This window comes from Dermochelys coriacea, chromosome 1 (genome assembly GCF_009764565.3).
Source record: "Dermochelys coriacea isolate rDerCor1 chromosome 1, rDerCor1.pri.v4, whole genome shotgun sequence".
Classification (NCBI taxonomy): Eukaryota; Metazoa; Chordata; order Testudines; family Dermochelyidae; genus Dermochelys; species Dermochelys coriacea.
The window spans coordinates 310,218,787-310,246,220 of NC_050068.2; the positions used below are offsets into that span (position 1 = coordinate 310,218,787).

Genomic DNA, 27,434 nt, shown 5'->3' on the forward strand with positions numbered 1-27,434 from the left:
GGGGAGCTACAGGCACTTTGCATCATTCTAAACCCGCCCCCTGTCAGATGGATTTTCTGCCACCAAAGAACTTTCTCTGTCAGTGTAGCTCAGGATTGAATCTGCCCATTGTGTCTTTTGGAGGGTGGGTCAGCTTTTTCTTTATCTTGTATTATCATTGATATGCACCTGGGAAAAAGAAGTCTAAAGGGAGGGACTGAAGTGGAGTGAAAATAGATGTTAGCAGTACAAAGGAGAAGGAGGGCATTCCATGGCTGATATATTATCATGCATGCATCCGATGAAGTGAGCTGTAGCTCATGAAAGCTTATGCTCAAATAAATTTGTTAGTCTCTAAGGTGCCACAGTTTAAACAATTGGGGATAAATTCAGAAGTGATGTAAATAATAAGTGTAAGATACATGTGGGTAAATCTGCACAAATGATTGCAAATGGCTGTAGGTTACATACCAAGGATATGGGAGGGTGGAGTTGTAACAACAGCCAACAGAGAATATAAGGTGTCACGAAAGCTTATGCTCAAATAAATTTGTTAGTCTCTAAGGTGCCACAAGTAGTCCTTTCCTTTTTGCGAATACAGACTAACACGGCTGCTACTCTGAAACAGGTAAAGCACAGGTAACCTGCTACATTTTACATCTCTCTACATTCTCCTGTTGGTTCTTTTCCTATAGCCACCCTCTTCCACTTATTATGCATTTGAGTTACACCTAGTTTCATTCATGTGCACACCACTAGTTAAGCCATCTCTAAAATGTCTTGATAAAGGTATAAAGTGATAGTATTATATTCTAATAGACTGTCATGTCAAAATATCACTCAACAAAGAAGCTACATGACAAGTGTAAAACAAATACAAAATGAATAAATTCAGGAATAATGACACACTACTATTATCTATCTATCTCATATATGAATCTGGCCTCTATCATTGTAGTAACTCAGCATCTCACAATCTTTAATAGATTGCCTCACAACAACGCAGTGAGGTAGGGAAGTGCTATTATTCCCATTTTACAGATAGGGCACTGAGGGACTACGTGACTTGCTTGAGGTCCCACAGGAACTCTGTGGTGGAGCAGGGAATTGAACCGAAGTCTCGCAAGCTACTATGGTAACTAGCAGTCCAGCCTTTGACAGTATTAGAGCTGGTCTATGAAAAATAATGTTTTTAAAATATTTCATCTTCAGAGTGAGTCTTGGAAAGGAATCAGTTAATGTCTAGAAGAATTGCACAACTCATTTCCTAGATTACTTCTAGTCAGTTGATTATGAATTCTACCATGGGGATTTATGGTTAACTCTCCTTCATTTTACTGACAGGCTTCTCTTAGTTTCACATTGTCCAACATGAATGTTCATATTCATCTTCAAAAGGCTTTATTTTTAAAGCTAAATGATATTCGAAATCTTTCCTGTTTACAAAAGAAAACAATGCCATACACTTTTAGATCCGGATTGCATGGTGTAGTTTTAGTAATCCTACACATGTTATGAGCTTGTTCTTGTCAAATGACATTGTGTTCATTTGGTATTCTTTCTCAGAGAATGCACAATTTTGAAATCCAGTCTTTCAAAATATAGCAAAGATCCCGTTAGCAGTAATATCTTCTAGATGTTTAATTTAATCCTTTGTGTATTTCCCATGTATTACAAAATAAAATATAGAGCTCTTTTTTGTTAATCTTCAAGAGAAAATTTTGTTGACCTTATGCTGAAGCCAGTAACGTATTTTCTATGTTTTTAAAAGGAATGAAATCTAAATATCATGTACTGTAATTTGGACTTTGTGGCCTGATTTTCAAAGGTGCTGAGCACCCACAGCTCTTTTTAAAGTAAATGAAAAATTAGGACATTAACTTTATAGGACAATTTTATTTTCTTTGTACTTGCGAAATGTTCTATAGGAAGAACTGAATAATAGAACTGAATCCCTAACAGAGCAATTCTCGTGCTCAGCTTTAGTTGGTTTTAAGCTGATAGTTGATACCTGATGTGAGCCAATTTATTTTATTTTTTGTGGGCCAAATTGCTCATCAAATACTTAAATTTGCACGAAACTTATCTCTGTATGCTTATTGACAACAGTGTTCACAAAAAATGATAGTGGTATAGACACAGTGACTCAGTGGAGGTCTTTGGTTTGAAGATGAGTCAAAAAGAATCATCCCTGGCAAAGCTGACAAATACCTGTTTGTCAGATTCAGGGAAAAATGCAGAAATTATTTTGCTTTCCCCTCAAATTGTTTGTAAAAACAAACCTCAGTTGTGGCCAGCAGAAAACTAACTTAGCAGTTTAACTCTGTTCTTAGTAAAGAATTCTTGAACTTCCACCTGGAGAAATTCACAACAACTTTTGACTATTTCATGAGACAGAGTTTCATTCTTTTCATGATGAAAAGTTGTCTTGACTGGCAGAAATGGCAACTTTTAATTCTGATGTTTTCTAATATTTTTTATTCAGATTCCATATATGAAATAAAAATGTATAATTTTGCCCCCTCTAGTTTGGTCGTTCAAGGCCTCTTGTAACTCAGGCAATGAGTTTCCAGTCAATATCATTGTCTTTTCTCTTCGACAGTCTAGGTTTACAGTGAAGTAGGCAAAGAGATCCTTTTATTTATTTCACAGCCTTATCCCTTTGGATACATTGTTTTGTACAGCCTTTGGGAGGATTTTTCATCCAAAAATAGAATACATGAAACCAAAGAAAACAGATAAAAGATTCAGTCTTCATAATAGAGCTTCACTGGGAATGCTTGAATCTGCTGGTTCTGTTGATTTCATGTCTGATTGTCTGGGCCCAAATTTCATTATTGATGGCTTTCTACTTTGGTGAATGGAATTTGTATTTTAGGGTCACTGGGTGAAAAAAAATCCCAGTTCTGAAAAATGAAAGTTTCCCTATCCTATACCAGCAGCAAATTACACCGCCATCCTTGCCAGCTGAGCTGCACTGACCAGCTGTTGGAGGTTAGAGCCAAGGCTATGTCTGCTCCCTGCCCTCAGGGGAAGGGAAGGAATAATAGCCACCTACTTATTCCTGCATGCCCAGAGCCAAGGTCTATGCACACCTACAGAAGAGTGAAAGGGTGGGTGGAGGGGTTGTTACTCCCCCGTAAGCCCCTGATAAAGAGTCCAAGTCACAGTCTTGCCCTAAACTGTTCTTTTTAAATTATTCATTCAGCTCTAATTTCTTCAGGGCAGTTTAATGTGCTGCGGCTTGTCTTACTCTACTGCTATAGCCTCTTTAATTATTGCAACATCTTTAATACTGTCTTGGGTTTTAACTGAATGTTCTAAGAAGTGCAATGTCTGAATTATGACTTACACAGTTTTAGGTATGGGATCAAAATACTGAGGCAAAAAGGTGTAAATTAAATAATGAGGTTAACATTGATTGATGGGACTTTTGTCTGCAAGTTTAAAACAGTCATCACTTTTTTCATTAAAGATGAGTGGTAATTAGGAAGTGACATGGCTATCAACACTTAGCTTAGTCATGAAGGCTTTCACTGCTGATGCAGAGCAGATGGAATACTTAGTGTGAATCTTGTTCCAAATTAAGTAGTATGCTTTGAATTTTTTCTCCCAGATGTTTTAGGGTATAATTTACTTGAGGCTACAAGGGATAATTAACACACAGTATGTTACTAGAATGCTTTAAAGCACGCTTTAGATGTGAAAATCATTACACAAATCTTTTCCAATTTAAACTTTTTCATGCAAAAATGTGACAAAACACTGTAATGTGACTGTATACACTTAATGGAACAAGATCTTTAGAAACAATGGCATCAAGCTTTTTAGATTTTCCTTTTGTTATTTTTATTTATTCATGTATTTTAAATAAGCACACCCTGTTAAAATGCACAACACACTGAGTATCAGGCCAGGATGTTTAAAAATAACTAGTGATTTTTGGTGCCTTATTTTTGGGGTGCCCTCCTTGAGACATCTTAAATGAGCCTGATTTGCAGCAGGTGCTGAGCACCAAAGCTTGGGCCTGGGAGCAGCTAACCTGACACACCATCTATCTCACTGTGATAAACAGATGGAGTTGCAGTCAATGAGGGCACTGGTGCTAGATCTCTCTCAATACAGTATATTAAAGCAGAGGTGGCTGCCAGGGTGGTCTCCAGCAGGCTCTGGGATGCCATATTGATTCTGATTCAAAATAGCTAAGATATTCTTCCATTAAGTTGACTGTCAGGTCACACTGCAGCACCCGTATTTTTTACCCAGCCTCTGAAGAAAGGTAGTGGATTGAGTTATCGGCTATTGTGGGGGTGCTAGTATTTGATTAAGAGCTGCTTCTTAGTAGAAGGGGGACTGAGATTTATATTTCATGTTGTAGTTTAAGTCAGTGGCAGGGTGATCAGAGCCTGTGTATGGGTGCTTTTTATTTGTCTAAATCAAAATAAAGTAAGTACATAATGGATAATCCCTGCTCAAGACTCCTGTGGATGGCCAAAAATCCTCCAAGGCTCTTGCAGATATTCCTTGAGGGAAAATTCCTTCTTGGCCCCAAGTTTGGTTGTCACGTGAATCTCCCTTCTGTATCCTCAACCTCCTTTAATACTCTATGATTTTATTGTTCATGTAACTATCCGTTTATCACCCTAGAATCCTAGAGGAGCTATAGGGACAAAAAAATTCAGACACTGATTACGGTTTGAAGGAATAAAAAAAAATCATTCCAGGAGTGTCTACATATTTCCCAAATGCTTAGTTGAAACAGTTCTCACTCAAGTGTCTGTGGTCTACATTTATGTTTTCTAGAGAATGCTAACATCTCCACAGCCTCTTCTTCTCTATACTGAATAGTCTTATGTTCTTTAGCTTGTCATCATCGGTAAGGTCTGCATAACTTTGTTCACCAGGGGAGTCCTTAGCTCTGCACATTGGCCGTTTACAGAATGGAGCAGAAATAGAGAGCAGCATGGAAAAAAAGAGCACAGAATAAAGTTTCTGAGAGATGGGCAAAGTGTAGAGCAGTGGGAGCAATGGGTGCATCTTCATGAAATCAGTGTAAAAACATTCACAAAGCTGGGGATGGGGTGAAATGAAAACCACATGTAAGCAGAGACCACTGTATGGACAGCCATGAAGCTAAAATCAAGGAGATTGAAATTACTGAAGAATGGGATAGGAAAATAAAAGGAGGAATTTGGGAACTGAAGCAAAAGGGAGGGCTATGTTATCAGAGTGGCAGGAAAAGTAGATAGCTAACTGCAATGTCATGAATGGCCTAGAGGGGAGAGATGACAGAGGTAGAAGATGGAGAAGAAGTAGCATTTTTCCTGGCAGAGGTCTCATAATCCACAGCAGAATCTACTGTCCTTACCCCAGTTCATTATCCACTGATTCACCTTCAAATCTACCGCTATGTAAACCCAGAATTTTCTCTCCTAAAATTTTTTTCTTAATAGGTCACATAAAATTGGGTGATAGTAAGAGTGACTGAGTTCTGGCAAGTGGAGCTCCTGTTTTAACATACAAAAGCTGGATATAACTCTCTTTCTTTATACCATCACACAGATTAATTATAAGGTATATTTCCTCTGTGCAATGCTATTAATTTGGAGAAACTATTATATGGAAGTAGAATTTAGAATAACAATAACCTCACAAAATGGCAAAAGACTCTACAACCATTTTAGCCAATGGCTTTCAGCAAATGGAAATTCGTAAACATAAAATGAGATTAATATTTTCCCTGAAACAGGTATCTCTTTTTAAAGTTAACCACTTGTGAGTAATGTTTCAAATAGATTAAATGACCCACAGCAAAGAATGTTATTAGCAAGTTTAATTATCTGGTGAGTTTTTTAATTAAGGAGGGTGTGCAGTGCTTAAAGCAGCAGTTGGTTATTTACTCTTTTGAATAGCTTGTTTTATACTCTTAGCAGATGCTACCCATATTATCTTCACAGCTGGGGTATGGAAATAGACCCAAGTAACATTGTGGGCCATAGTTAAGGTTGATTCTATTAGTATTCATCCTTAAACCTCTCTGCAACATGACTAGCATCTGTTGGAATCATAAACTCCCCTGCTTTCAGCTATCTGCATCATGATGACTTCCTTGGTTAAGATGTGCTCAGTGTGATGGCTACATTAAGAAGTAACCCCCCCCCCAGTTATAACAGAACCGTGAGCCTCTGTTTTGTTTTCTGCACAGCATATTACCTTTTATTGATTTCAGTACCTGTGGTAGGAAAGGTCTCTCAGTGAAAGTGGTTTCACACATGATTCCAGCTTTGGAGTAGTACAGTACCTAGAATACGAAAGGAGTAGAATCACGTGGATCTAGATGAGTGAATAGGGCAATGGAATTTCATTACACTTGAAAGTTACTGTACAGCATCTACAGTGGTTCCAGGTGCAGATTCACACTCTCTTGGCTGTCGCTATGGCTGATTTCTGCTCTATCTTCTGCCTCTGGTACAGGTAAAGGTAGCATAAACTATTTGATCTTCTGGGCTAATGTGCAGGTATGTGGTGTTGTAAATTGTAGACATAATGTTATTAGTGTAATATAGTGGTGCTTACAGTGAATATTTATATTTTAACAGATGCATTTCAATATTCCTTACAAGAGGTTCTCAGATGTTTAATTTTTTTATCATATTGCCAATATTCCAAGAAGACATCTCAGAAAACATATTATATTTGGTATATTTACATATGATTTTTTTCTTTAGGAAATGCTTCCAGACTGCTCACTTTTATTTAGAAGATAACACATCACCTAGAGTGATTTCCACTCCCTCAGCACCAGTCTTCCCAGTTTTAGGTAATTTGTTTTGAAATATTTTGTGAATTATTATTTGTCATTGAAAAAATGTGGTGAATATTAAAGTGTACTTTACTTTAAAATGTCTAAATGGGCCATCTTGATTATCACTACAAAAGTTTTTTTCTCCTGCTGATAAAACTAATTAGCCTCTCACAGTTTGTATGACAACTTCCAACTTATCTGTATGAATATATATATATATATATCTTCTTATTATACGTTCCATTCTATGCATCTGATGAAGTGAGCTGTAGCTCACAAAAGCTTATGCTCTAATAAATTTGTTAGTCTCTAAGGTGCCACAAGTACTCCTGTTCTTTTTATTAAAGTATACTGTCATTAAACAGGATGATCTGGCAAATGGCTTTTGGGTCAATAACCATTCCTCATGCACAGTCCAATAGCTATAAACATGGTTCAATTCACCACTTGGAAATGTAAGAGTTTGAGATTTTTTTGCACCCCTTTGTATTCATGGGGACAGCTGTACCTGAGCGGGGGAGACACCCTCCGGGGAGTCAGACAATGCTACTGTCACTAGGCTCACCTGAATGTTCTGCAGGAATAAAGCACCTTTAACTTACAGCCAGGGCTCTTTAAGACCCCCTCTGATAGAGGCTGCTTGGGAGATGTGCTGAATAAAACTTTCTACAAAAATCTGTGACCCATATTCTGTACCTCACTACATAAGTAGTGCCACTGAAAACAATGTCATTATTGGGGAGTAAGTGAATTCACTTACAGTGAATAAAGGGCACAAAATCTGCCCCATATAGGTAACTAATATATACATATTATTTATTAAATCTCAAGCATTTGATTACTATTTGTAACTGAAAAGTAGACATTTTTAAAGTGTTCCCTCTAAGCCAAGTGACAGCTGTGAACGTGAGGAACATCATATTTTAAATAGTTAATCACAAAACTAATAGGTATATCTCCAGAAATTCAAACAATTCTCTAGAGTGATTTTAGACTGAATGTCATGCAGAAGCTCCATTTTTGTTTGTTTTGTTTATTTACTTTGGGTTAGCCATTGTCATGTCTTGTTAGAGTAGTTCATGAAAGGTTGTTTCGGTTCCAAGTCAATAACTGTACTACAGTGTCATTGTGCCATTTGTTTTTACAGGAAATATAACGTTCCATTGTCATGGGGAGAATTGCATCTGCAGTTGTTTTTGTGTAATTCATGTATGTGTTTTGGTATTGGGGATTTTATTTACTAAAAATAGTAATAAATGTAAATTTAAAACAGGTGAAAAGAACCTTTTAAAGTGACAAAAATATACAGAACTTTTTGTGGATAACTTCTAAAGATTTAGAAATAATTCTGACTTACCTTGTTGTGTGATAGATTTTAAGTGAGCAAGTTTTAGATTTCCTAATGCACATGTTTTCTAAAAGCATTGTATTTTTAGAACTATTGACATATTATGTAAGGCTACTCAATACACAGTATGTGAAAGGCTCATATGAGTCTAATGTAGGTAAAGTGGTTTGAGCAGGAAAAGCACTATGCAACTGCTATGTATTATTTTTATTATAACTGAATGCAAACACGCACTATCCATTTCTATTACATACTCTTTACTACTTCTGTGCATTCTCATTAGCATCCATGAGAGATCCACATGTCAGAGATGTACAGAACGTGCCCTAGAGATCTGTAGCATGAATCAGGCAACTCTGGATTGTTGGGGTGGGACTAGGGGACTAGTCCAACCATTTGGACTGTGCCGATGGCACCTGCCAACTAATGATAAGACCTACTCCTGTAGCCAGAACTAGCTGGGGGCCAGCTCAGCACTGCCCATAAAAAACAAGTGCAAGCAACCTCCTTTCTCCTTTACTGTCCATGGCCCCAGTGTTGCCCTTCCCTCCCCAGCTATTGCACATCTATAGCTAAAGCAGTCCTGAGGGCAAGATGCCACAGAAGCAGTAGGGATTGAGTAGTTTGTTTCTGAGCCTGCTTTGTTTTAAGATCAAGAGGTTTCTGCACTCCAGGAATGCTGCAAATATTTGTTTACATACAGTAGATAGGAGGCCTGGTTGGCATTTGCCAGTCTTGTTGCCACTTTAAAAATACCCCTCTTCCCTCCTCAGGGTCTCTGTGGTCATGGTCATAAATTGGCAATATTTTTAGAACACTTTTAAGGTTTGATCCTATGCTCATTGTAGTCAATGGGACTGCTACTGAATTCAGTTAATGCATGGTCAAACCTTATCTGAAGGAAGCTTTAACAATATTGTGTGTGTGTGTGTGTGTGTGTATTGGTGCTTGTTTCTGTTTTCTGAGCTCATTGGAAAACATACTTCATGCCAGAATCCTTCTCCTAGGTGTGAAGGTTGTATTACACATTTGTGCTGTTTTTCTTCGGCTTGCCTGCCTAATTCGGTTTTAGTATTCATGTCCATTCTTGTAAGGGAAAGAGCAGATGGATCTCAATACAAATCAACAAATCCCTGGTAAATGAAGCCTAAAAATATTGGGTGTCTTAAATGATGAACATCTGTTGATGTAAATAGCTGTTCCTTATGCAATGTAATTGACGTTTCCTTGTCATATAAAACAGTTATGGAATTGCTTATTGTGAAATAGTCGTATGTTTAATCTATGGAAGGCTTTCCATGGAAAAAAAAAGATCTCTCCACTTTAGAGCCAAAACTAGTTAAAATAATGTGGCCCTTTAACAATTAATTAACAGAACAGATGATTTTATTTACAAAGCATATTTCTTTGGGGACCTGCAGATTAAAAATCCTTGAAGGTTTGTTACATGATCCTTAATGAATATTTTGCACATAACTGTTTTTCTGTATTTACATAAAGTATGAAAGAGAGTTTCTCAAATAAAAATATCAGCCTGAAAATTCTGCTTACAGCATGTTAAATGCAAACTGAAAAACCCATCAATATCAATTTGTCATATTTATGTGTAAAGCAATTCACAACAGTGTAAATATTTTATTTGTGGTATCCAGAAAGTTTTCCCTGGTGTGTGTAATTCCCATTAACGGTAATAAGAGTTACCTCTGAGAAAAAAGCCTTGGTTAAGAATTGCACTATCAGTCCCTGATCCTGAGAGATTACAGATACTCAACACTTCTCAGGATGAGACACAAAATTATTGCCAATAATTACAACCACAGAAACTTATAAGTATACAACAAATAAAGAAAATTTGCTTGCACATGTGCTTCATCGTGAGTGAAAGAGAGAGAGTAAAAATTACTTTTGACATTCAAGCTGATACACATGCTGTAATTAACACAGTCTTGTTGGCATGATGCTTGCTTAATTTCCTAGTCCAGGACCCATACAGCTGGCCCCATACAACCAGTTTAATACCACTCAAAACAGAGCATTCTGATTCCAGAACCCAGTAATTCCTTCTCTTCTCTCTGTCAACATTACTAAAGAACTCTACTCCGACTGCCTCACTTTGAACCTAGTTCAGCAAATAGCTGAAACTCTCGACTCTCTTTCACTTCAGTAAGTGCTGAGAGCGCTCTTCAACTTACAGGCTCAGCATTTTGCAGTATCAGCCCCTTGTTTGTGGAGGTATCGTGGGTATGCAGACATGAGAAATAAAGAGAATCTTCAAAGGTGGAAAAAGAGCTGGATGGGGAACTTTGCAAAACTTGTAGACAGCACCATTATTATGCATCATTTAAATAGTGTTAGAGATGGGTTATGATTTTAAGAAGAAGATAAGTACCAAAAGCTCCTACACATGCTGCATGTTTTATTTTGGGATTTTGTATAGTTTGCCTAACTATAAAGCTTGTTATATATCACTTTGGCTTCTTATCCTTCACAATTTTTTTTTGTCTTTTCCCACCCCTAAGATGATGTTGGAGCAATTCCAATAAAGCATTTTCCAAAACATGTTGCAGACTTACATGCAAGTAATGGTTTTACTGAAGAATTTGAGGTATGGCTCTATGTCTTCTTTTTAAAGAAAGGCTACAAATGTCAGATTAAAATTAATTTGAAAATAAAGAATTAGGGATTCTTTAATGTCAGATGGGATCCTGATTCTGGGACCAATTCTGTAAATACTTATGGACATGAGTACTTTGAACTCACTTATGGATGTGAGTACCTTGAACCTAAGAACCTATGTGTATAAAGCTAAGAACATATGTAAGTGTTGACAAATTAATAGATATATCTACTTAGACTTACAATTAGCAAGTGTACTGATGCACAGTCTTGGTATAGGATAGTGAGAACTTTCAGATTAATCCCATAGCACATATAATTCATTATGTGTTTCACAAAATTGAAAATATTATCTTCATCACATAATTCATTTTACCTTATATAACTAATGAATTTCAATGCATGATAAAATACTCATATGTATTTCATGAACAAGCTTTTGATAAGTCATATTTCCTATATCTAACTAAAAAATTGTAAAATTGAAATAGTCAATCTCCCTTCTTTCATCAAAGATCTATTGTTAAAAATCTTGTATGTATTCCCAAACAAAAAGTTTTGTGGAGGCACAGTTAAGATTGTAAATAGATCATCTGTATTTATTATAAATATTATTATAATGCTATAATTGCATCAAAAATGTTTGAAAATATGGACATTCATTCTTAAACACCCTTTGCTTTATTGTGTTTTCTCTGCCCATTCACAATATATAGGGGAAAACTCTCCTACAATCACCTAATTTACCCCATAAACATTTCCTGTATAGGCCACAAGACAATACTCAACACATATGGCCTATAGATAGGTTTGGCAGAATTCAATTTTTTGGTCAAGGGTCTGGTTTGTGTGTCACCACAATTAGGAAGAGCTCGTAGAAACAAGACCCTTGACCATCCCCCATCTCTATTTCCCACTGTCGTCCAGAGACCACAATATAGGGCATTTTGTTCAGAATGTATGGTTGAAAAACAGCATTTTTACTTATAGCACAGTTGTAGATAGGAGTGAGAACCCCAATCTACCTATCTGTTCTTCCAGGTTTATAAAACGCCACAGAATATGTGCCCTGACTTTCTCTCTGCTCCTGGAGAACTAACAAGATATGCAAGACTCTAAACTAAAGTTATTATCTTTGCAGAGCTGACAGAAGTTAGCTTTTTCAGTTTTTAATTCCTATTACTATAAAGCAAATCCTATTTAAAACCTAATTTACCAGGTCATTAGGCTTTAACCATGACTAGTAACCACTTCTCTTATTTTTAACTTTTAGAAAGCCTAAAATGAAGATGTTTTGGCCTTAAGACGAGTCCCAGAACATTACAGGAACCATGATTATACTATTTTTAAATGAATGGAATTTATTTTCTGTTTAATAAGGTGCCCCTTATAGAAGACTGAGTTTCCTATTTAATTGAAGCATTCCATAAAATAAAAACTTGAATTAAATGCTGAGAATACTGTTATGCATTTTTAAGGGCCTGCTCATGTTACCCTTACTCATTCATCCTTACACATGCATTAGGCCCAATCAGACTACTTGTATGAATAAGGATTGTAGTTTAGAGCCCGAAACTGGTAGAGTATAGTCACATGAAGATGTAAAGCTGCACAATCCTGCTCCCTTGGAAATCAGTTGAGGTTTTGCAGTTAACTTCAATGAGAGTAAGAGCAGGCCTGTAAAACTTAACCCAGTTCCTGGACCAATAACTAAAAGCCTCTGCCCTGTCAATGAGACTACTCATGCATAAGTATTTGCAAGTCCAGAGTCTGACTGAGGCCAAGTCACTGAGATACATACAGATGTCAGTCTTTGTTATGAAAGTTATTTCAAGTTCAGAATTTCTCATTTCTTTTACTTGCATGCATTATGTCAGAAATATTCAACGTTGTTGCTATATTATAAACACATATATTGCATGACCATAATTGTTTTCCATTATAATATGTATAAGCACTTCTATCCATTTGTTGTGTGCTGTGGAATTTGATTTCTTTACTTTTTTTGCATTCATTCCCTCATTAGACACTGAAAGAGTTTTACAAGGTAAGGAATTATTTCACTGCTTTTTTTTTTTTTTTAAAGCAGAGAACTAGTTGTAAGATGGTTTGGTTTACAGTTGTGGTTTTTCATGTTGATTTATTACATTTTAAGACATTGCATGTAAGTTAATATTTATTAAAATAGCATGTGCCTCTTTTCTTTTCAGGAAATCCAGAGCTGTACTGTAGATCTTGGTATTACTTCAGACAGCTCTAATCACCCAGACAACAAGAATAAGAATCGATATATAAATATCGTTGCTTGTAAGTGAACACGCTTGGTTATGTATTTTAAAGGTCAACGTAGGGAAGTGTGCAGTAATGTATTATCATGGGGGGGGAATCATAATGGTCTGAAAATTATTGGTCTTGTTCAGCAGAAGTGTTCTGTGAGTAACAGAACAGGCTTTCATATCTTTTCAAGTTATTTCTCTGAAATTCTGCTGCCCTACTGAGCTTTTGATAGTGAAACCTGTGTAGGCCTTCTGTGACAAAACAAAAAAGAAATTGGAGACTTCCTTACAATTCCATTATAAAGCCAAAGAAGCTATGTTTTGATTACTAAAGTTAATCCATCTTTGAGCTGGAATAATGATGATTTATCCTCTTTAGCAATCTGCAGAATCCCAGGATCTGTAGTCTCTGCACACACAGAAATATATATTTATCAGTTTTTTAGGTTGTATGTGCCCCGTCACTGAATATAAATCAGTTTCATTAGCTGGGACACATGTTCCAATTGCTTCACCCCTCTCCATCATGCTAGTAATTCTTAGCTAATGTGTGTATATATTTAGCTCTTTTAATCTTTCTTTAATGTCAGTCCCTTCAGCCTCCTGATCATTTTTGTGGCTATTTTTTTGAACTGTCTCTGGTCTACCAATATTTTTCTGGTAACAAAGCACTCAGAATTAAATACAGTGTTCTAGGTGCAGTAGCACCAGAGCTGTATAGATAATAGGACCAATTCAGTTGATTTGGCAACAGGAGGTGTAAATTTCACCCCAGAACAAAAGAGGTTCACTTCACCTTATTGAAGATTCACCTTCACAGAACAAAAATTAGCATTATTTGTTCTCCCATTCTCCCCATTTCTATCCAAAGCTTTACGGGAGCACTACTCAGGTGATTTTGGTTATTTCCTGAGAGGTGCTCAGATACTATAGTGATGTGTGGCACTATGAGAATATAGATAGGTCTCTAAGGGGATACATTCTATGACCATCTAGCCATACATCCTTCCATTGGCTTCAAAGGGAATTGCACATGTGCATCTCACAGGGTGATCAACTTTCTCCCTTCTCTAAAAGATATGTGTTTGATTATTTCCCAACCCAAATCCCAGATGTTAGTTAGCATTTCTCCAGCTGAAATTTTGAATGTGATTCATATTTAAGCACAGAATACTTGCATATGATTGTTGTACTTCCCATATAAATATTCTAAAATCCAATTAACGTCTCTCACTGTAAAAGGTTTCCTAAAAAAAAGGAACCATGCTTGCTAGAGTGCTGTGTTATTTTGACTTGTTTTATTGCAGATGATCATAGTAGGGTTAAACTTGCACAACTTGCAGAAAAGGATGGAAGAGTGACTGATTACATCAATGCCAACTATGTTGATGTAAGTACATTTACATATCTATTAATCTGGTCAGGTATTCAAGATAGCCAAGGCAATGAGGCATCTAGAGTTCATAAAAATGGATTAATTCTTAAATATATATGCACAAAACAATATAAAAAGCTTCGTTAGAAGGAGATTCTTTAAGGATCTGACTTAAATCCACAAACCATCAACATGAAGATAAATCTCAGATTTCACATGTTTTTGTGTTCCGTTATTGTAGAGGCTTCAGATCAGCTGATGATTTTTTAATACCATAAAGTATGTGGTATGGCAGTACAGAGTAAATATTTCAGTTCTGAATTTCTATATTTTTATGTATTTGTAGTAGATACTTAATTCTTCTATCCGGGCTAATCTCATGAGATGTGTATGCCATTCGGATAAGGATCTCAGGGGGACAGCATTTTTTCAGTTTTAGTTACCCTATTCTTTAAACCTATTATATGTGAATGATACTAGTTTATTTCTTACATTAATATCATAACAGATCTTTTCAAATCATTAGTATGTCAATGTTCTGCCAGGGTATTATTCTCTTTTTTGGAATTTTACACATTAACATAATAATTCCATTCACATTGTATCTGGTTCCAACAGGCTTTATGTGAATGAAATCGTTACAAATAAAAAATACCTGAAGTTGTGTGGGGTTTTCTATTGTATTCATATATAAAATGTCATGTACTCTACCCAACCGCCTTTTTTATACAAACTGTACATGAACAAGTGTCATTTCTTATATTTTAATTTAGGGCTACAACAAGCCAAAAGCTTACATTGCTGCTCAAGGGCCATTAAAATCAACAGCAGAAGATTTCTGGAGAATGATTTGGGAGCATAATGTGGAAATCATTGTGATGATAACTAATCTTGTTGAGAAAGGAAGGGTATGAATCCATTTCTTTATGTTATCTACACCAAATGGTTCCTACACATGCAGCCTATGTACATTTACAATTTGCTATTAGACTCCTATCAAATATTCTATACAAAGCAGAAGTCACAATAATACTTATATACCTCTTTCAAAACATAGTATAAAAGAAAATAATATAGAAAGTTAATACAAATAGAAGTCAGAATGCTGCACCTCAGAATCTGTGTAAACACAATTGGAAATAATAAATATGGTTTTATGGCTAACAAGATGTCGTCATCTTTGACACTCAATGTCCACCACTGATTGACAGAAAGAAGAGATTTCCAAGGGATTTCCTTAATAAACATAAACATTTCATTTAATTAGAAAAGCAACAAAAAACAAAAGTATGTGAGTTATTATAATCTCCAAGCATTATGTGTATGAAAGTAGTTATAAATATCTCTTAAAATTCAGTAAAGGCAAAAGCAAGTTTATAATAACCTAAAATTATAAGAATAATTACATTAACAACCATTTTGGCTTTTTGCAACTATTTAGGTCTACCCTCTCTAGGTCCCACAGCTACCCTGAGGGTGAGGTGTAGAAAGCATAAAATCATCACTGATGAAATTTGCAGCTGACACAAAAATTGGGGGACTGGTAAATAATGCAGAGGATAGGGCACATACATAGGGCAATCTGGATCATTTGATAAACTGGGCACAAGCGAACAATATGTATTTTAATATGGCTAGATGTAAATGTATACATCTAGGAACAAAGAATGTAGGCCATACTTACAGGATGGGGCTCTCTATCCTGGGAACCAGTGACTCTGAAAAAATAATTGGGGGTCGTGTTGGATAATCAGCTGAGCATGAGCTCTCAAAGTCACACTGTGGCCAAAAGGGCTAATGCATTCCTGGAATGCATAAACAGGGAAATCTTGAGTAGGAGTAGAGAGATCATTTTACCTCTGAATTTGGCACTGGTGTGACTGCTGCTGGAATACTGTGTACAGTTCTGGTGCCCAAAATTCAAGAAGGATGTTGATAAATTGGAGAGGGTTCAGAGAAGAGCCATGACAATGATTAAAGGATTAGAAAACATGTCTTATAGACTCAAGGAGCTCAATCTATTTATCTTAACAAAGAGAAGGCTAAGGGTTGACTTGATTACAGCCTCTAAGTATCTACATGGAAAACAAATATATAATAATGGGCATTTCAATCTAGCAGAAAAAAGGTATGAAATGATCCAGTGGCTGGAAGTTGAAACTAGACAAATTCAGACTGGAAATAAGGTGTAAATTTTTAACAGTGACAGTAGTTAACCATTGGAACAATTTACCAAAGGTTGTGGTGGATTTTTAAATCCAGGTTGGATGTTTTTCTAAAAAATATGCTCCTGGAATTATTTTGGGGAAATTCTATGATGTGTTATATCAGGATCCTACCAAATTCACACTCCATTTTGATCAATTTCCTTGTCATAGAATTTTTAAAATCGTAAATTTCATGATTTCAGCTATTTCAATCTGAAATTTCACGGTGTTATAATTGTAGTGGTCCTGACCCAAAAAGGAGTTGTGGGGGGGGTTGCAAAGCAATTGTAGGGAGGGTTGCAGTGCTTCTACCCTTACTTCTGCGCTGCTGCTGGCAGCTGTGCTGTTTTCAGAGTTGGGCAGCTGGAGAGCGGCGGCTGTTGGCCGGGAGCCCAGCTCTTAAGTCAGAGTCATATTGCCACCCTTACTTCTGCGCTGCTGCCTGCAGAGCCGGGCCATCAGTCAGCAGCCGCCACTCTCCGGACACCCATCTCTGAAGGCAGCAATGCAGAAATAACGGTGGCATGGGATGGTATTGCCACCCTTCTGCACTGCTGCTGGCAGGGCACTGTCTTCAGAGCAGAGTGCCTGGCCAACAACCGCTGCTCTCCAGCTGACCAGCTCTACAGGTAGCACAGAAGTAAGGGTGGCAATACCACGACCCCCTCTAAAACAACCCTGCGACATCCCCACTGCAACTCCCTTTTGGGTCAGGACCCCCAATTTGAGAAATGCTGGTCTTCCCCCATAAAATCTGTATAGTATAGGGTAAAAGCACACAAAAGGTCAGATTTCACAGAGGGGAGACCAGATTTCATGGTCCATGACATGTTTTCCTGAATAGGGCCCTAGTTATACAGGAGTCAGATTAGATGATCACAGTGGTCCCTTCTGGCCTTGGACTCTTTGAAGCTATGTATAGGACCACATGATGAGCAGAGCCTGCTTCTCTGGCAAAGGAGGTTGAATTCAGTGACAGTTCACCACTGTGAATTTACCACTGATCAGACCACTATTAATTTCCCCTAGTGCATAGCTATGGTGGAGAAGCCAGTAGCAGAGACAACACAGGAGAAGAGATGCTGCTAGGAGATCCCTTGCAATCCATGCAGAGGGATTTATCATCCCCTGGCATCTTCTCAGGGTCCTGACCTGAAATTATAGACTCCATATCTCCAAAAGACGGCTATCACCACACAACTGAGGGAAGAACTGTAGGAGAGGCACCACAAATATGCTTTCCCTTTCTGCAGCTTCTTCTATGTCATGCGGTGATCTGGGACTATGAATTCTTTGTAGTTAATACTTAATAGGCTATTTGGTCAATAATTGTCCTTAAGGATTCTTTTCTACAATATTCTGGCTTCTGAAGAGAGTGAAAGAAATGCAAAGCCCAACTTCGAGATTCAAAATAAACACCTGCTCTGATAAGGGGATAGCAGAGATGACCAGACGCACAGTAAGGGACAAATTCTACCTTTGCTGTGTGTCCTTGGAGTTCCCATTGTCTTCTTTAGATTATAGTGCCCTTAAATGTGCTCATTTTAACTCTGTAGTTTGACACTGTGTTCTCTCTTTATGGCAGAGAAAATGTGACCAGTACTGGCCTGCTGATGGTAGCGAAGAATATGGAAACTTTTTGGTCACTCAGAAGAGTGCTCACGTACTTGCCTATTACACTGTGAGGAATTTTACTATTAGAAACACCAAGGTCAAAAAGGTTGGTGATATCCCAAAAGCATGTCCTGGACACAGGGATGTTTTATGATTTTCAGAATCTTATAATGTCAACTGTTTTGATACAAACTTAGGACTGAATCCTGCAGTCCTTACGAAGGCAAAACTCTCATTGACGTCACAGCGAGTTTTACCTGAGTGCTCTCTTTAAATGTGGAGGTGATGGCCTCACAACTGTATAACCACAATCTAATGCCCAGTTAGACTTATTAAGGGAAATTGCTATTGAGGCTACATGTTCTGCCCTCATAGCAGGCAAGTTGAGTACAGCAGTAATACCACCAGCAGGGGAAGGGCTATGGCCATATAAGTCTGTTGCTGTGGACATCACTTAGACTAGTGAGCAGCAGGAATTCTCAGAATGAAAAAGGCTAACAAAAAAGAAGTAGACTGATTTTAAATCATTTTGCTCAGCAAAGTTTGCTCCATTTCTAGGGCTAGATGATTCAGTTTAAGAGGCAGAGCTGATCTGGGGAGAGGGAGGAGGTACACTTGTCTGAGCATCCCGGTGGAAATACGAGCTCGATACACACTTAGACCAGTGTAAATCAGGAGTAGCCCTAATGAAAGCAGGTCAAAGCTGAAGTCAAAAGCAGCATGTGTATTGACTCAATAAAGTCAGTGGAAAGACGTCTTGTGTTCCTAATAAGGAAGACACAGTTTGGCCATTATAGTACATATAACTGTATGATTCGCTACCAGTATTCTTAGGGTCTCGTGTGCTTTATGCTGAACAGTGACTATGTTAATTCAATTCCAAAATAGAATATTAAGTATATAAAGGAAACAGTGAGAAGATGGCCTTTCTTTGTCTTGGCCTATTGACATATATAACTATTTTCTGTTTCAGGGTTCCCAGAAAGGAAGGTCTAGTGGACGTGTAGTTACTCAATACCATTATACCCAGTGGCCTGATATGGGTGTTCCAGAATATACTCTGCCCGTCCTCACATTTGTGCGAAAGGCATCATATGCTAAGCGCCATGCTGTGGGGCCTGTGGTGGTTCATTGCAGGTGTGGTTTTTACTGCAGTAAAGTTCCCTCTGATTTTTATCTCATTGCTTTTTTGCACAAAAATATTTTTTCAGTGGTGTTATAGGCAGAATTTCACATTAATATTTAATAATTACTAGTGAAAGAACACTACATTCTTTATCTAGTAGCTGTAGCTTTTGTAAGGCTGAATAATCAACTGGCCATGCCAGCACCATGAATCGCTTGGTGACTGTAAACAATGTGATGCTGCTCTGTGCTACATTTTTTTTTTTTTTGCAAATTGCTTTTCTTTTTAATTTATTTTGCATGTATATATTGCAGTTTGGGTAGCTAAAGACTTTCCTGATATATGTATTGCAATAATTGTTTCACTTCTGCCAAAATATGTATTGTAATTTTTTCAGTTCATATGGTCTTTGGTGAAGGGATGCACTGTAGTTCTAAAAGGAGACTATACAAAAAAGAAGACTGAATATAGTACCTGCTGAATTATAGCTTTGCTGTTTGTATCATTACTCTGTGCTCTATCAATGGTTTGTAATAGAGGAGAGTTCAGGAGAAACTACTTGAGCTCTGACAATGCTGCAAGTTTTAGGCAGATGTACTGATAGTGCTCACTGAGACTGAAGCAACCCAGGGAAAGTTGGTTTAAAATGGCTTACAGGTCCTGGGATTACTTCACAGTACCAGTGAATGACCAGATTATTGGAAAATATATAAGCAGGTTCTGGTTTTCCACTATAGTACCTCATCTTTGATGGAACATTTGAAAAGAGAACCTCCTCATGAATTCTGTCCTTCTGGAGCTGAGACTGATGAAGCCAACAGGTAAAGTTGCCATAGAAATGCTGCAAGTCGAAGATAATTTGTTTTGGGATGATCTAATTTTACTGAAATATTTTTGTACTGGAAAAAAATGATCAAGTTTTCTTTGTTATGCTGATATCTCCACCTCTGATTGTTCTTCAGAAGGCCAAAATTGGAGCTTTCCAGAAATACCAACACTCTCCAAGGGGTTGTAGAGAGATCAGCAATATGATAGCCCTCAATAATTTTTTAACAACGCTAAATTGTATGGCTTCATTCAGACTTCTCCACTGGGTCATGTACAAATTTCAGGGTTCAAGCTGCAAATAGTTTTATAAACCTCTTGTTTGTTTGTTTCTGGATTGTAATGGAGTTTAGAAGGACTCTCATGGTATGAGACTAACTTCTCTTGTTACCTTTCCAGGTTACACTGAGGTGAAAATACTTTTATTTTTATGAAATTTTACTTAATTATTTTCTTATTTCAGTGCTTTTGTTATTTCATGTTTATCATTTCTAACAAGGGTATATGGTGCCTGATAATCTGTATTTGTATTTTAATGGATCTAATAGTGTGCGGCTAACCTGGACCTATTCAGTTTTACATTGCTATGTTGGTGCCCAATTCTGTACTTTTACATACATACAATTCCAATTGATGTAAATGGATTTGTGACTATATATAGCAAAGAGCAGAATATTGACTTTACAACTCTAACCCAAACTATTCATGAGAAACCTAAACTAACTGTTTATGTATTGAGGTTTTTATACAACATGCATCACTGTGGGATCTAAAACTGTGTTAAATAACTGGATTGTGTTTCATAATCCAGGGATAAAAATATAAATTGCTTCAAAGGTACCTCTTTTTTTTTAGTTTCTCATGAAAAGTTTTGGTTCGGGTTCTAAGCATAAGCGACAAATTTTGCCTTTGATATGTGCATGCTAAATTGAATGGAATTTGCACAGGTAAGCTGCATTAGGACAAAATTTGGTGTTAACATCAGACTATGGCACTATCATGAGTCCTAAAATACTTGAACACCAATGACCTTCGTACACAATCAATAGGATTTTTATAAACTATTGATCAACTAACCAGTGTAAGTTGGCTCCCTTTCTTCCTCTTGTTTATTGAGGAAGGCCTCACACTTTGCTTGCCTTTTTGGGCTATGTCTGAAGAGCAGTAAGATTTCCATTTGCTAGTGTACTTTCAACAGTTTTGATACTTCCTAGGATCTTCCTCAGTGCAATATCTCCTTTGAAAGATCCCTAGGCAGCGTCTGAATTTGTAAGGTGTGGTAAATGTAGCCACTTGTCTGAACGGTCACGTGTATCAGCAGAGAGGATTCTGGGCACATCACAGCTCTGAAGCACCTGCTTCAAAGGATACCTGGAGTATTAAAGGCCTGAAAGCTGCAAACCAACGGGAAGTCACAAGTCTTGTTTAAACTGGGATATAGGGAGAGTGGTTGAAGGAGATGAAAAATAGGTCTTCCCCTTTAATAAAAGATGAATAGAGAGGAAGGGGAGAGATTCCTCCTCATCACCTCCCTTACACTGAATGTGTTATATGTAATGTAGGTATGTAAGAGCTTGCATTGAAAAACTCGTATCTAAGGAACAATAATTCACCCCATGTGAGCTCTTTCACCCTGCTTCCAACTCAAGTGCATTTTTTGGGGTTTTTTTACAGTGCTGGCGTTGGAAGAACAGGCACATACATAGTATTAGACAGCATGCTGCAGCAAATTCAGCATGAAGGGACAGTCAACATATTTGGATTCTTAAAACACATACGTACACAAAGGAACTACTTGGTGCAGACTGAGGTAAGAAGAGAATATGCATTATGGTAAGTAAACTGAAGCCAGCTTCTGTGACTCAGTTGGCAACAGCACAGACACTAGGCTCCTTCTTCTCATTTGCTCTGATAGGCAGGATGGTGACCAATCACCATCCAGGACTTTCCTGCTGGCTTGGTTTCCTTCCTTTGCTTTGAAAGTTTGTTCCTGGCTCCCTCAAGCAATGAGCAGGCGAGTGACCTCTGCAGCTGCGGCTGGCAACATTTGCACTTTTCTGGGGGAGCTTTAGGCATTTTTGTCTGAGTTCATTTATAGAATTGTCAATAGTTCAGTAATCGGGATTGAAGCATGAAATGATATATATAAAGGCTATTCGCAAAAAGAAAAGGAGTACTTGTGGCACCTTAGAGACTAACAAATTTATTAGAGCATAAGCTTTCGTGAGCTACAGCTCACTTCATCGGATGCATTTGGTGGAAAAAACAGAGGAGAGATTTATATACACACACACAGAGAACATGAAACAATGGGTTTATCATACACACTGTAAGGAGAGTGATCACTTAAGATAAGCCATCACCCACAGCAGGGGGGGGAAAGGAGGAAAACCTTCCATGGTGACAAGCAGGTAGGCTAATTCCAGCAGTTAACAAGAATATCAGAGGAACAGTGGGGGGTGGGGTGGGGGGGGAGAAATACCATGGGGAAATAGTTTTACTTTGTGTAATGACTCATCCATTCCCAGTCTCTATTCAAGCCTAAGTTAATTGTATCCAGTTTGCAAATTAATTCCAATTCAGCAGTCTCTCGTTGGAGTCTGTTTTTGAAGCTTTTTTTGTTGAAGGATAGCCACTCTTAGGTCTGTGATCGAGTGACCAGAGAGATTGAAGTGTTCTCCAACTGGTTTTTGAATGTTATAATTCTTGACGTCTGATTTGTGTCCATTCATTCTTTTACGTAGAGACTGTCCAGTTTGGCCAATGTACATGGCAGAGGGGCATTGCTGGCACATGATGGCATATATCACATTGGTAGATGCGCAGGTGAACGAGCCTCTGATAGTGTGGCTGATGTGATTAGGCCCTATGATGGTATCCCCTGAATAGATATGTGGACAGAGTTGGCAACGGGCTTTGTTGCAAGGATAGGTTCCTGGGTTAGTGGTTCTGTTGTGTGGTGTGTGGTTGCTGGTGAGTATTTGCTTCAGATTGGGGGGCTGTCTGTAAGCAAGGACTGGTCTATCTCCCAAGATCTGAGAGAGCGATGGCTCGTCCTTCAGGATAGGTTGTAGATCCTTGATGATGCGTTGGAGAGGTTTTAGTTGGGGGCTGAAGGTGATGGCTAGTGGCGTTCTGTTGTTTTCCTTGTTGGGCCTGTCCTGTAGAAGGTGACTTCTGGGTACTCTTCTGGCTCTGTCAATCTGTTTCTTCACTTCAGCAGGTGGGTATTGTAGTTGTAGGAATGCATGATAGAGATCTTGTAGGTGTTTGTCTCTGTCTGAGGGGTTGGAGCAAATGCGGTTATATCGTAGCGCTTGGCTGTAGACAATGGATCGAGTGGTATGATCTGGATGAAAGCTAGAGGCATGTAGGTAGGAATAGCGGTCAGTAGGTTTCCGATATAGGGTGGTGTTTATGTGACCATCGCTTATTAGCACCGTAGTGTCCAGGAAGTGGATCTCTTGTGTGGACTGGTCCAGGCTGAGGTTGATGGTGGGATGGAAATTGTTGAAATCATGGTGGAATTCCTCAAGAGCTTCTTTTCCATGGGTCCAGATGATGAAGATGTCATCAATGTAGCGCAAGTAGAGTAGGGGCATTAGGGGACGAGAGCTGAGGAAGCGTTGTTATGGAACAACGCTTCCTCAGCTCTCGTCCCCTAATGCCCCTACTCTACTTGCGCTACATTGATGACATCTTCATCATCTGGACCCATGGAAAAGAAGCTCTTGAGGAATTCCACCATGATTTCAACAATTTCCATCCCACCATCAACCTCAGCCTGGACCAGTCCACACAAGAGATCCACTTCCTGGACACTACGGTGCTAATAAGCGATGGTCACATAAACACCACCCTATATCGGAAACCTACTGACCGCTATTCCTACCTACATGCCTCTAGCTTTCATCCAGATCATACCACTCGATCCATTGTCTACAGCCAAGCGCTACGATATAACCGCATTTGCTCCAACCCCTCAGACAGAGACAAACACCTACAAGATCTCTATCATGCATTCCTACAACTACAATACCCACCTGCTGAAGTGAAGAAACAGATTGACAGAGCCAGAAGAGTACCCAGAAGTCACCTTCTACAGGACAGGCCCAACAAAGAAAACAACAGAACGCCACTAGCCATCACCTTCAGCCCCCAACTAAAACCTCTCCAACGCATCATCAAGGATCTACAACCTATCCTGAAGGACGAGCCATCGCTCTCTCAGATCTTGGGAGATAGACCAGTCCTTGCTTACAGACAGCCCCCCAATCTGAAGCAAATACTCACCAGCAACCACACACCACACAACAGAACCACTAACCCAGGAACCTATCCTTGCAACAAAGCCCGTTGCCAACTCTGTCCACATATCTATTCAGGGGATACCATCATAGGGCCTAATCACATCAGCCACACTATCAGAGGCTCGTTCACCTGCGCATCTACCAATGTGATATATGCCATCATGTGCCAGCAATGCCCCTCTGCCATGTACATTGGCCAAACTGGACAGTCTCTACGTAAAAGAATGAATGGACACAAATCAGACGTCAAGAATTATAACATTCAAAAACCAGTTGGAGAACACTTCAATCTCTCTGGTCACTCGATCACAGACCTAAGAGTGGCTATCCTTCAACAAAAAAAGCTTCAAAAACAGACTCCAACGAGAGACTGCTGAATTGGAATTAATTTGCAAACTGGATACAATTAACTTAGGCTTGAATAGAGACTGGGAATGGATGAGTCATTACACAAAGTAAAACTATTTCCCCATGGTATTTCTCCCCCCCCACCCCACCCCCCACTGTTCCTCTGATATTCTTGTTAACTGCTGGAATTAGCCTACCTGCTTGTCACCATGGAAGGTTTTCCTCCTTTCCCCCCCCTGCTGTGGGTGATGGCTTATCTTAAGTGATCACTCTCCTTACAGTGTGTATGATAAACCCATTGTTTCATGTTCTCTGTGTGTGTGTATATAAATCTCTCCTCTGTTTTTTCCACCAAATGCATCCGATGAAGTGAGCTGTAGCTCACGAAAGCTTATGCTCTAATAAATTTGTTAGTCTCTAAGGTGCCACAAGTACTCCTTTTCTTTTTGCGAATACAGACTAACACGGCTGCTACTCTGAAACCTGTCATAAAGGCTATTGTACCAGTAATGCACAAAGATAGGCAGAATGGTGTTATGTCAAAGAGAAACAATGAGTATAAATAGGAAGAGGATAGGAAAGTCTATTTCAGATCTCAAGAGCTGAAGTCAGATGCTGTTAGTGGTTAGATACCATGGTGATGGATGCCTTAGAAATACCTTAGCTAGAGAAGAAAGTAGCACAAATGACCAAGTGTTCAAATGCTTGAGAGAGGGAACACATTATAGCCGTAGAAATTGGGGGAGAGAGGCTTATTGTGATCGCAAGGAAGACAGCTGAATTAGAGCTAAATAAGAGGCTGGTTGGAAAATTCTGACCAAGACTATTATTCCATTCCTAACTCATCCTATGGCTGTGGGAATTGCAGGTGTCTCAGAACAGATGGGGATATGCTACAACACCAGCTATGCATAGCATATGTGTATGACATTTTGGAGTGTAATTCAGACTAGTGAGAGGCTGTGTCACACAATGTTTTGCTGCAGTATCTCCGACCTGGTCCATTCACAGTCTGCCAGCTTGCAAGTCATACCCTGAGTGTTTGTGTATAGCCACATTCTTGGCCAGCAACATTGATCCCAGCAGCCTGTCAGCAAACACCAGCCACACTCTGGCTTCCAACAGCTTGGTTACTACTTGCAGAGTGACCCCAATACCCTCTCAGTCCCAAGGTCCCCTCCCCCAAATGTGTGTTCTGCACAGTCCACCCCTCTCCTGGACAGTTCAGACATATTAGGACCATTGCCCCTCTGAGGGAGTCAACGTATAACAGTCTGCTATTCCAAATGGAGTTACCAACAGAGTTCACAACACTGGATTAGTTTTGATTAAAGAATAAAACAAGTTTATTTAAGTACAAGAAGATTTTAACTGAGTACAAGTATGAGGCATTAAAGTCAGAAAAAGAAATAAAGATAAACGCTTCCTAGTACTAAACTTAACAAAGTAGACTTGTCTAAAGGTGAAATTCTTACCACAAGTTTCCAGTAACATTGCTGACCAAGTTTCAGGTCAGGTTCTGCTCCTAAAGTCCAAAGGTTGTTTCTTTTGTGTTCATAAATGAAAAAGAGAGAGATTGATAGGGAGAGCTAACTTGAAGTGTTTTTGCCCTCACTTTTATAGATCAGTCACCCTTCAAAATGCATTTTCTTAAAGGTTATCCCTATGGAAGGTTACCCCTTGAAGGTTATCCCTAGGTTATCCCTTGAAGTTCATTCAAACAATAAAGAAGGAGACATGGTGTGTGGTGGTAAAAGAGGTTGCACATTGTTTCTTCTCACCTCTATTTGCTGAAATGTCAATTTTTCTTGTCTCCTGTCTTCCATCCTCTCCCTGTCTGAGGATCCTGTTTACAACTTATATATAAATTGAGATAAACACACATTCCTTTGTTTAAGACCTGTTTGACCATTCCTGCCTTATTAGGGCTACATGGATTTGAACATGTGCTACCAACATCATTCAGATGGAATTCACAACGTTACATATAATGTTGCTATCCACATTTCATCATGATATTATTGACCAGTGAGTTATTAGTTTTCAGATGATACCTCACAAAACATATTTAGCACAAAGATTATTACAATAGTGGGGTGTGAATACAGGGGTGAATTCAGTCACAACTCCCCACTTACAAAGCTGCAAGAGGGTTAGCCACTGCTGACCCAAGGGCAGGAAATCAAAGACCTCTTTCCTGGACAGGTCATCTGCCACCATGTTCTCTTTTGTCTTTATATGCACAATTTCCGTATCATATTCTTGGAGAATGAGACTCTACTGGAGCAGTTTAGAATTGGAGCCTTTTATTTTGTGTAACCAGACTAATGGAAAATAATCAGTTAATAGCCTGAACTTTCTCTTAAAAAGATAGGGCTGTGAATTCCATATCTACCTCCATCGGGTCAGACCTCACAAAATTCAACAAAGGACCTGCCAGTAACTCTGGGGGTTCTGTGTTAAGGACAGCTGCATTTATACTTTGTACAAAGGTTATTCTAATTCTGTCTAGGGCATGGCTAGAGGGGTGCATTTGGTCACAATGTGATTTTATTGGGCTTTAATATTACATTTCAGTATAAAGGGACACAGTCTGTTGTGGTCA

General features: G+C 38.5%; 1 protein-coding gene across 9 annotated transcripts in view; it reads left to right on the forward strand.

Moving 5' to 3' along the window:
* Positions 1 to 27,434, forward strand: part of PTPRZ1 (protein tyrosine phosphatase receptor type Z1) — a 220,581-nt gene that overhangs the window by 181,883 nt on the left and 11,264 nt on the right. For 3 of the 9 annotated variants that reach the window (XM_038421190.2, XM_038421219.2, XM_038421229.2), the window contains exons 14-22: positions 6,708 to 6,799; positions 10,652 to 10,737; positions 12,775 to 12,795; positions 12,959 to 13,055; positions 14,332 to 14,414; positions 15,173 to 15,307; positions 18,192 to 18,326; positions 19,194 to 19,357; positions 21,846 to 21,981. In XM_038421190.2, coding sequence (XP_038277118.1) covers positions 6,708 to 6,799; positions 10,652 to 10,737; positions 12,775 to 12,795; positions 12,959 to 13,055; positions 14,332 to 14,414; positions 15,173 to 15,307; positions 18,192 to 18,326; positions 19,194 to 19,357; positions 21,846 to 21,981 — 949 coding nt within the window. Of the gene's footprint in view, positions 1 to 6,707; positions 6,800 to 10,651; positions 10,738 to 12,774; positions 12,796 to 12,958; positions 13,056 to 14,331; positions 14,415 to 15,172; positions 15,308 to 18,191; positions 18,327 to 19,193; positions 19,358 to 20,083; positions 20,168 to 21,845; positions 21,982 to 27,434 lie in introns of all 9 variants that reach the window. The other 6 variants (XM_038421210.2, XM_043495729.1, XM_038421238.2 and 3 more) reach the window with 3 other exon arrangements.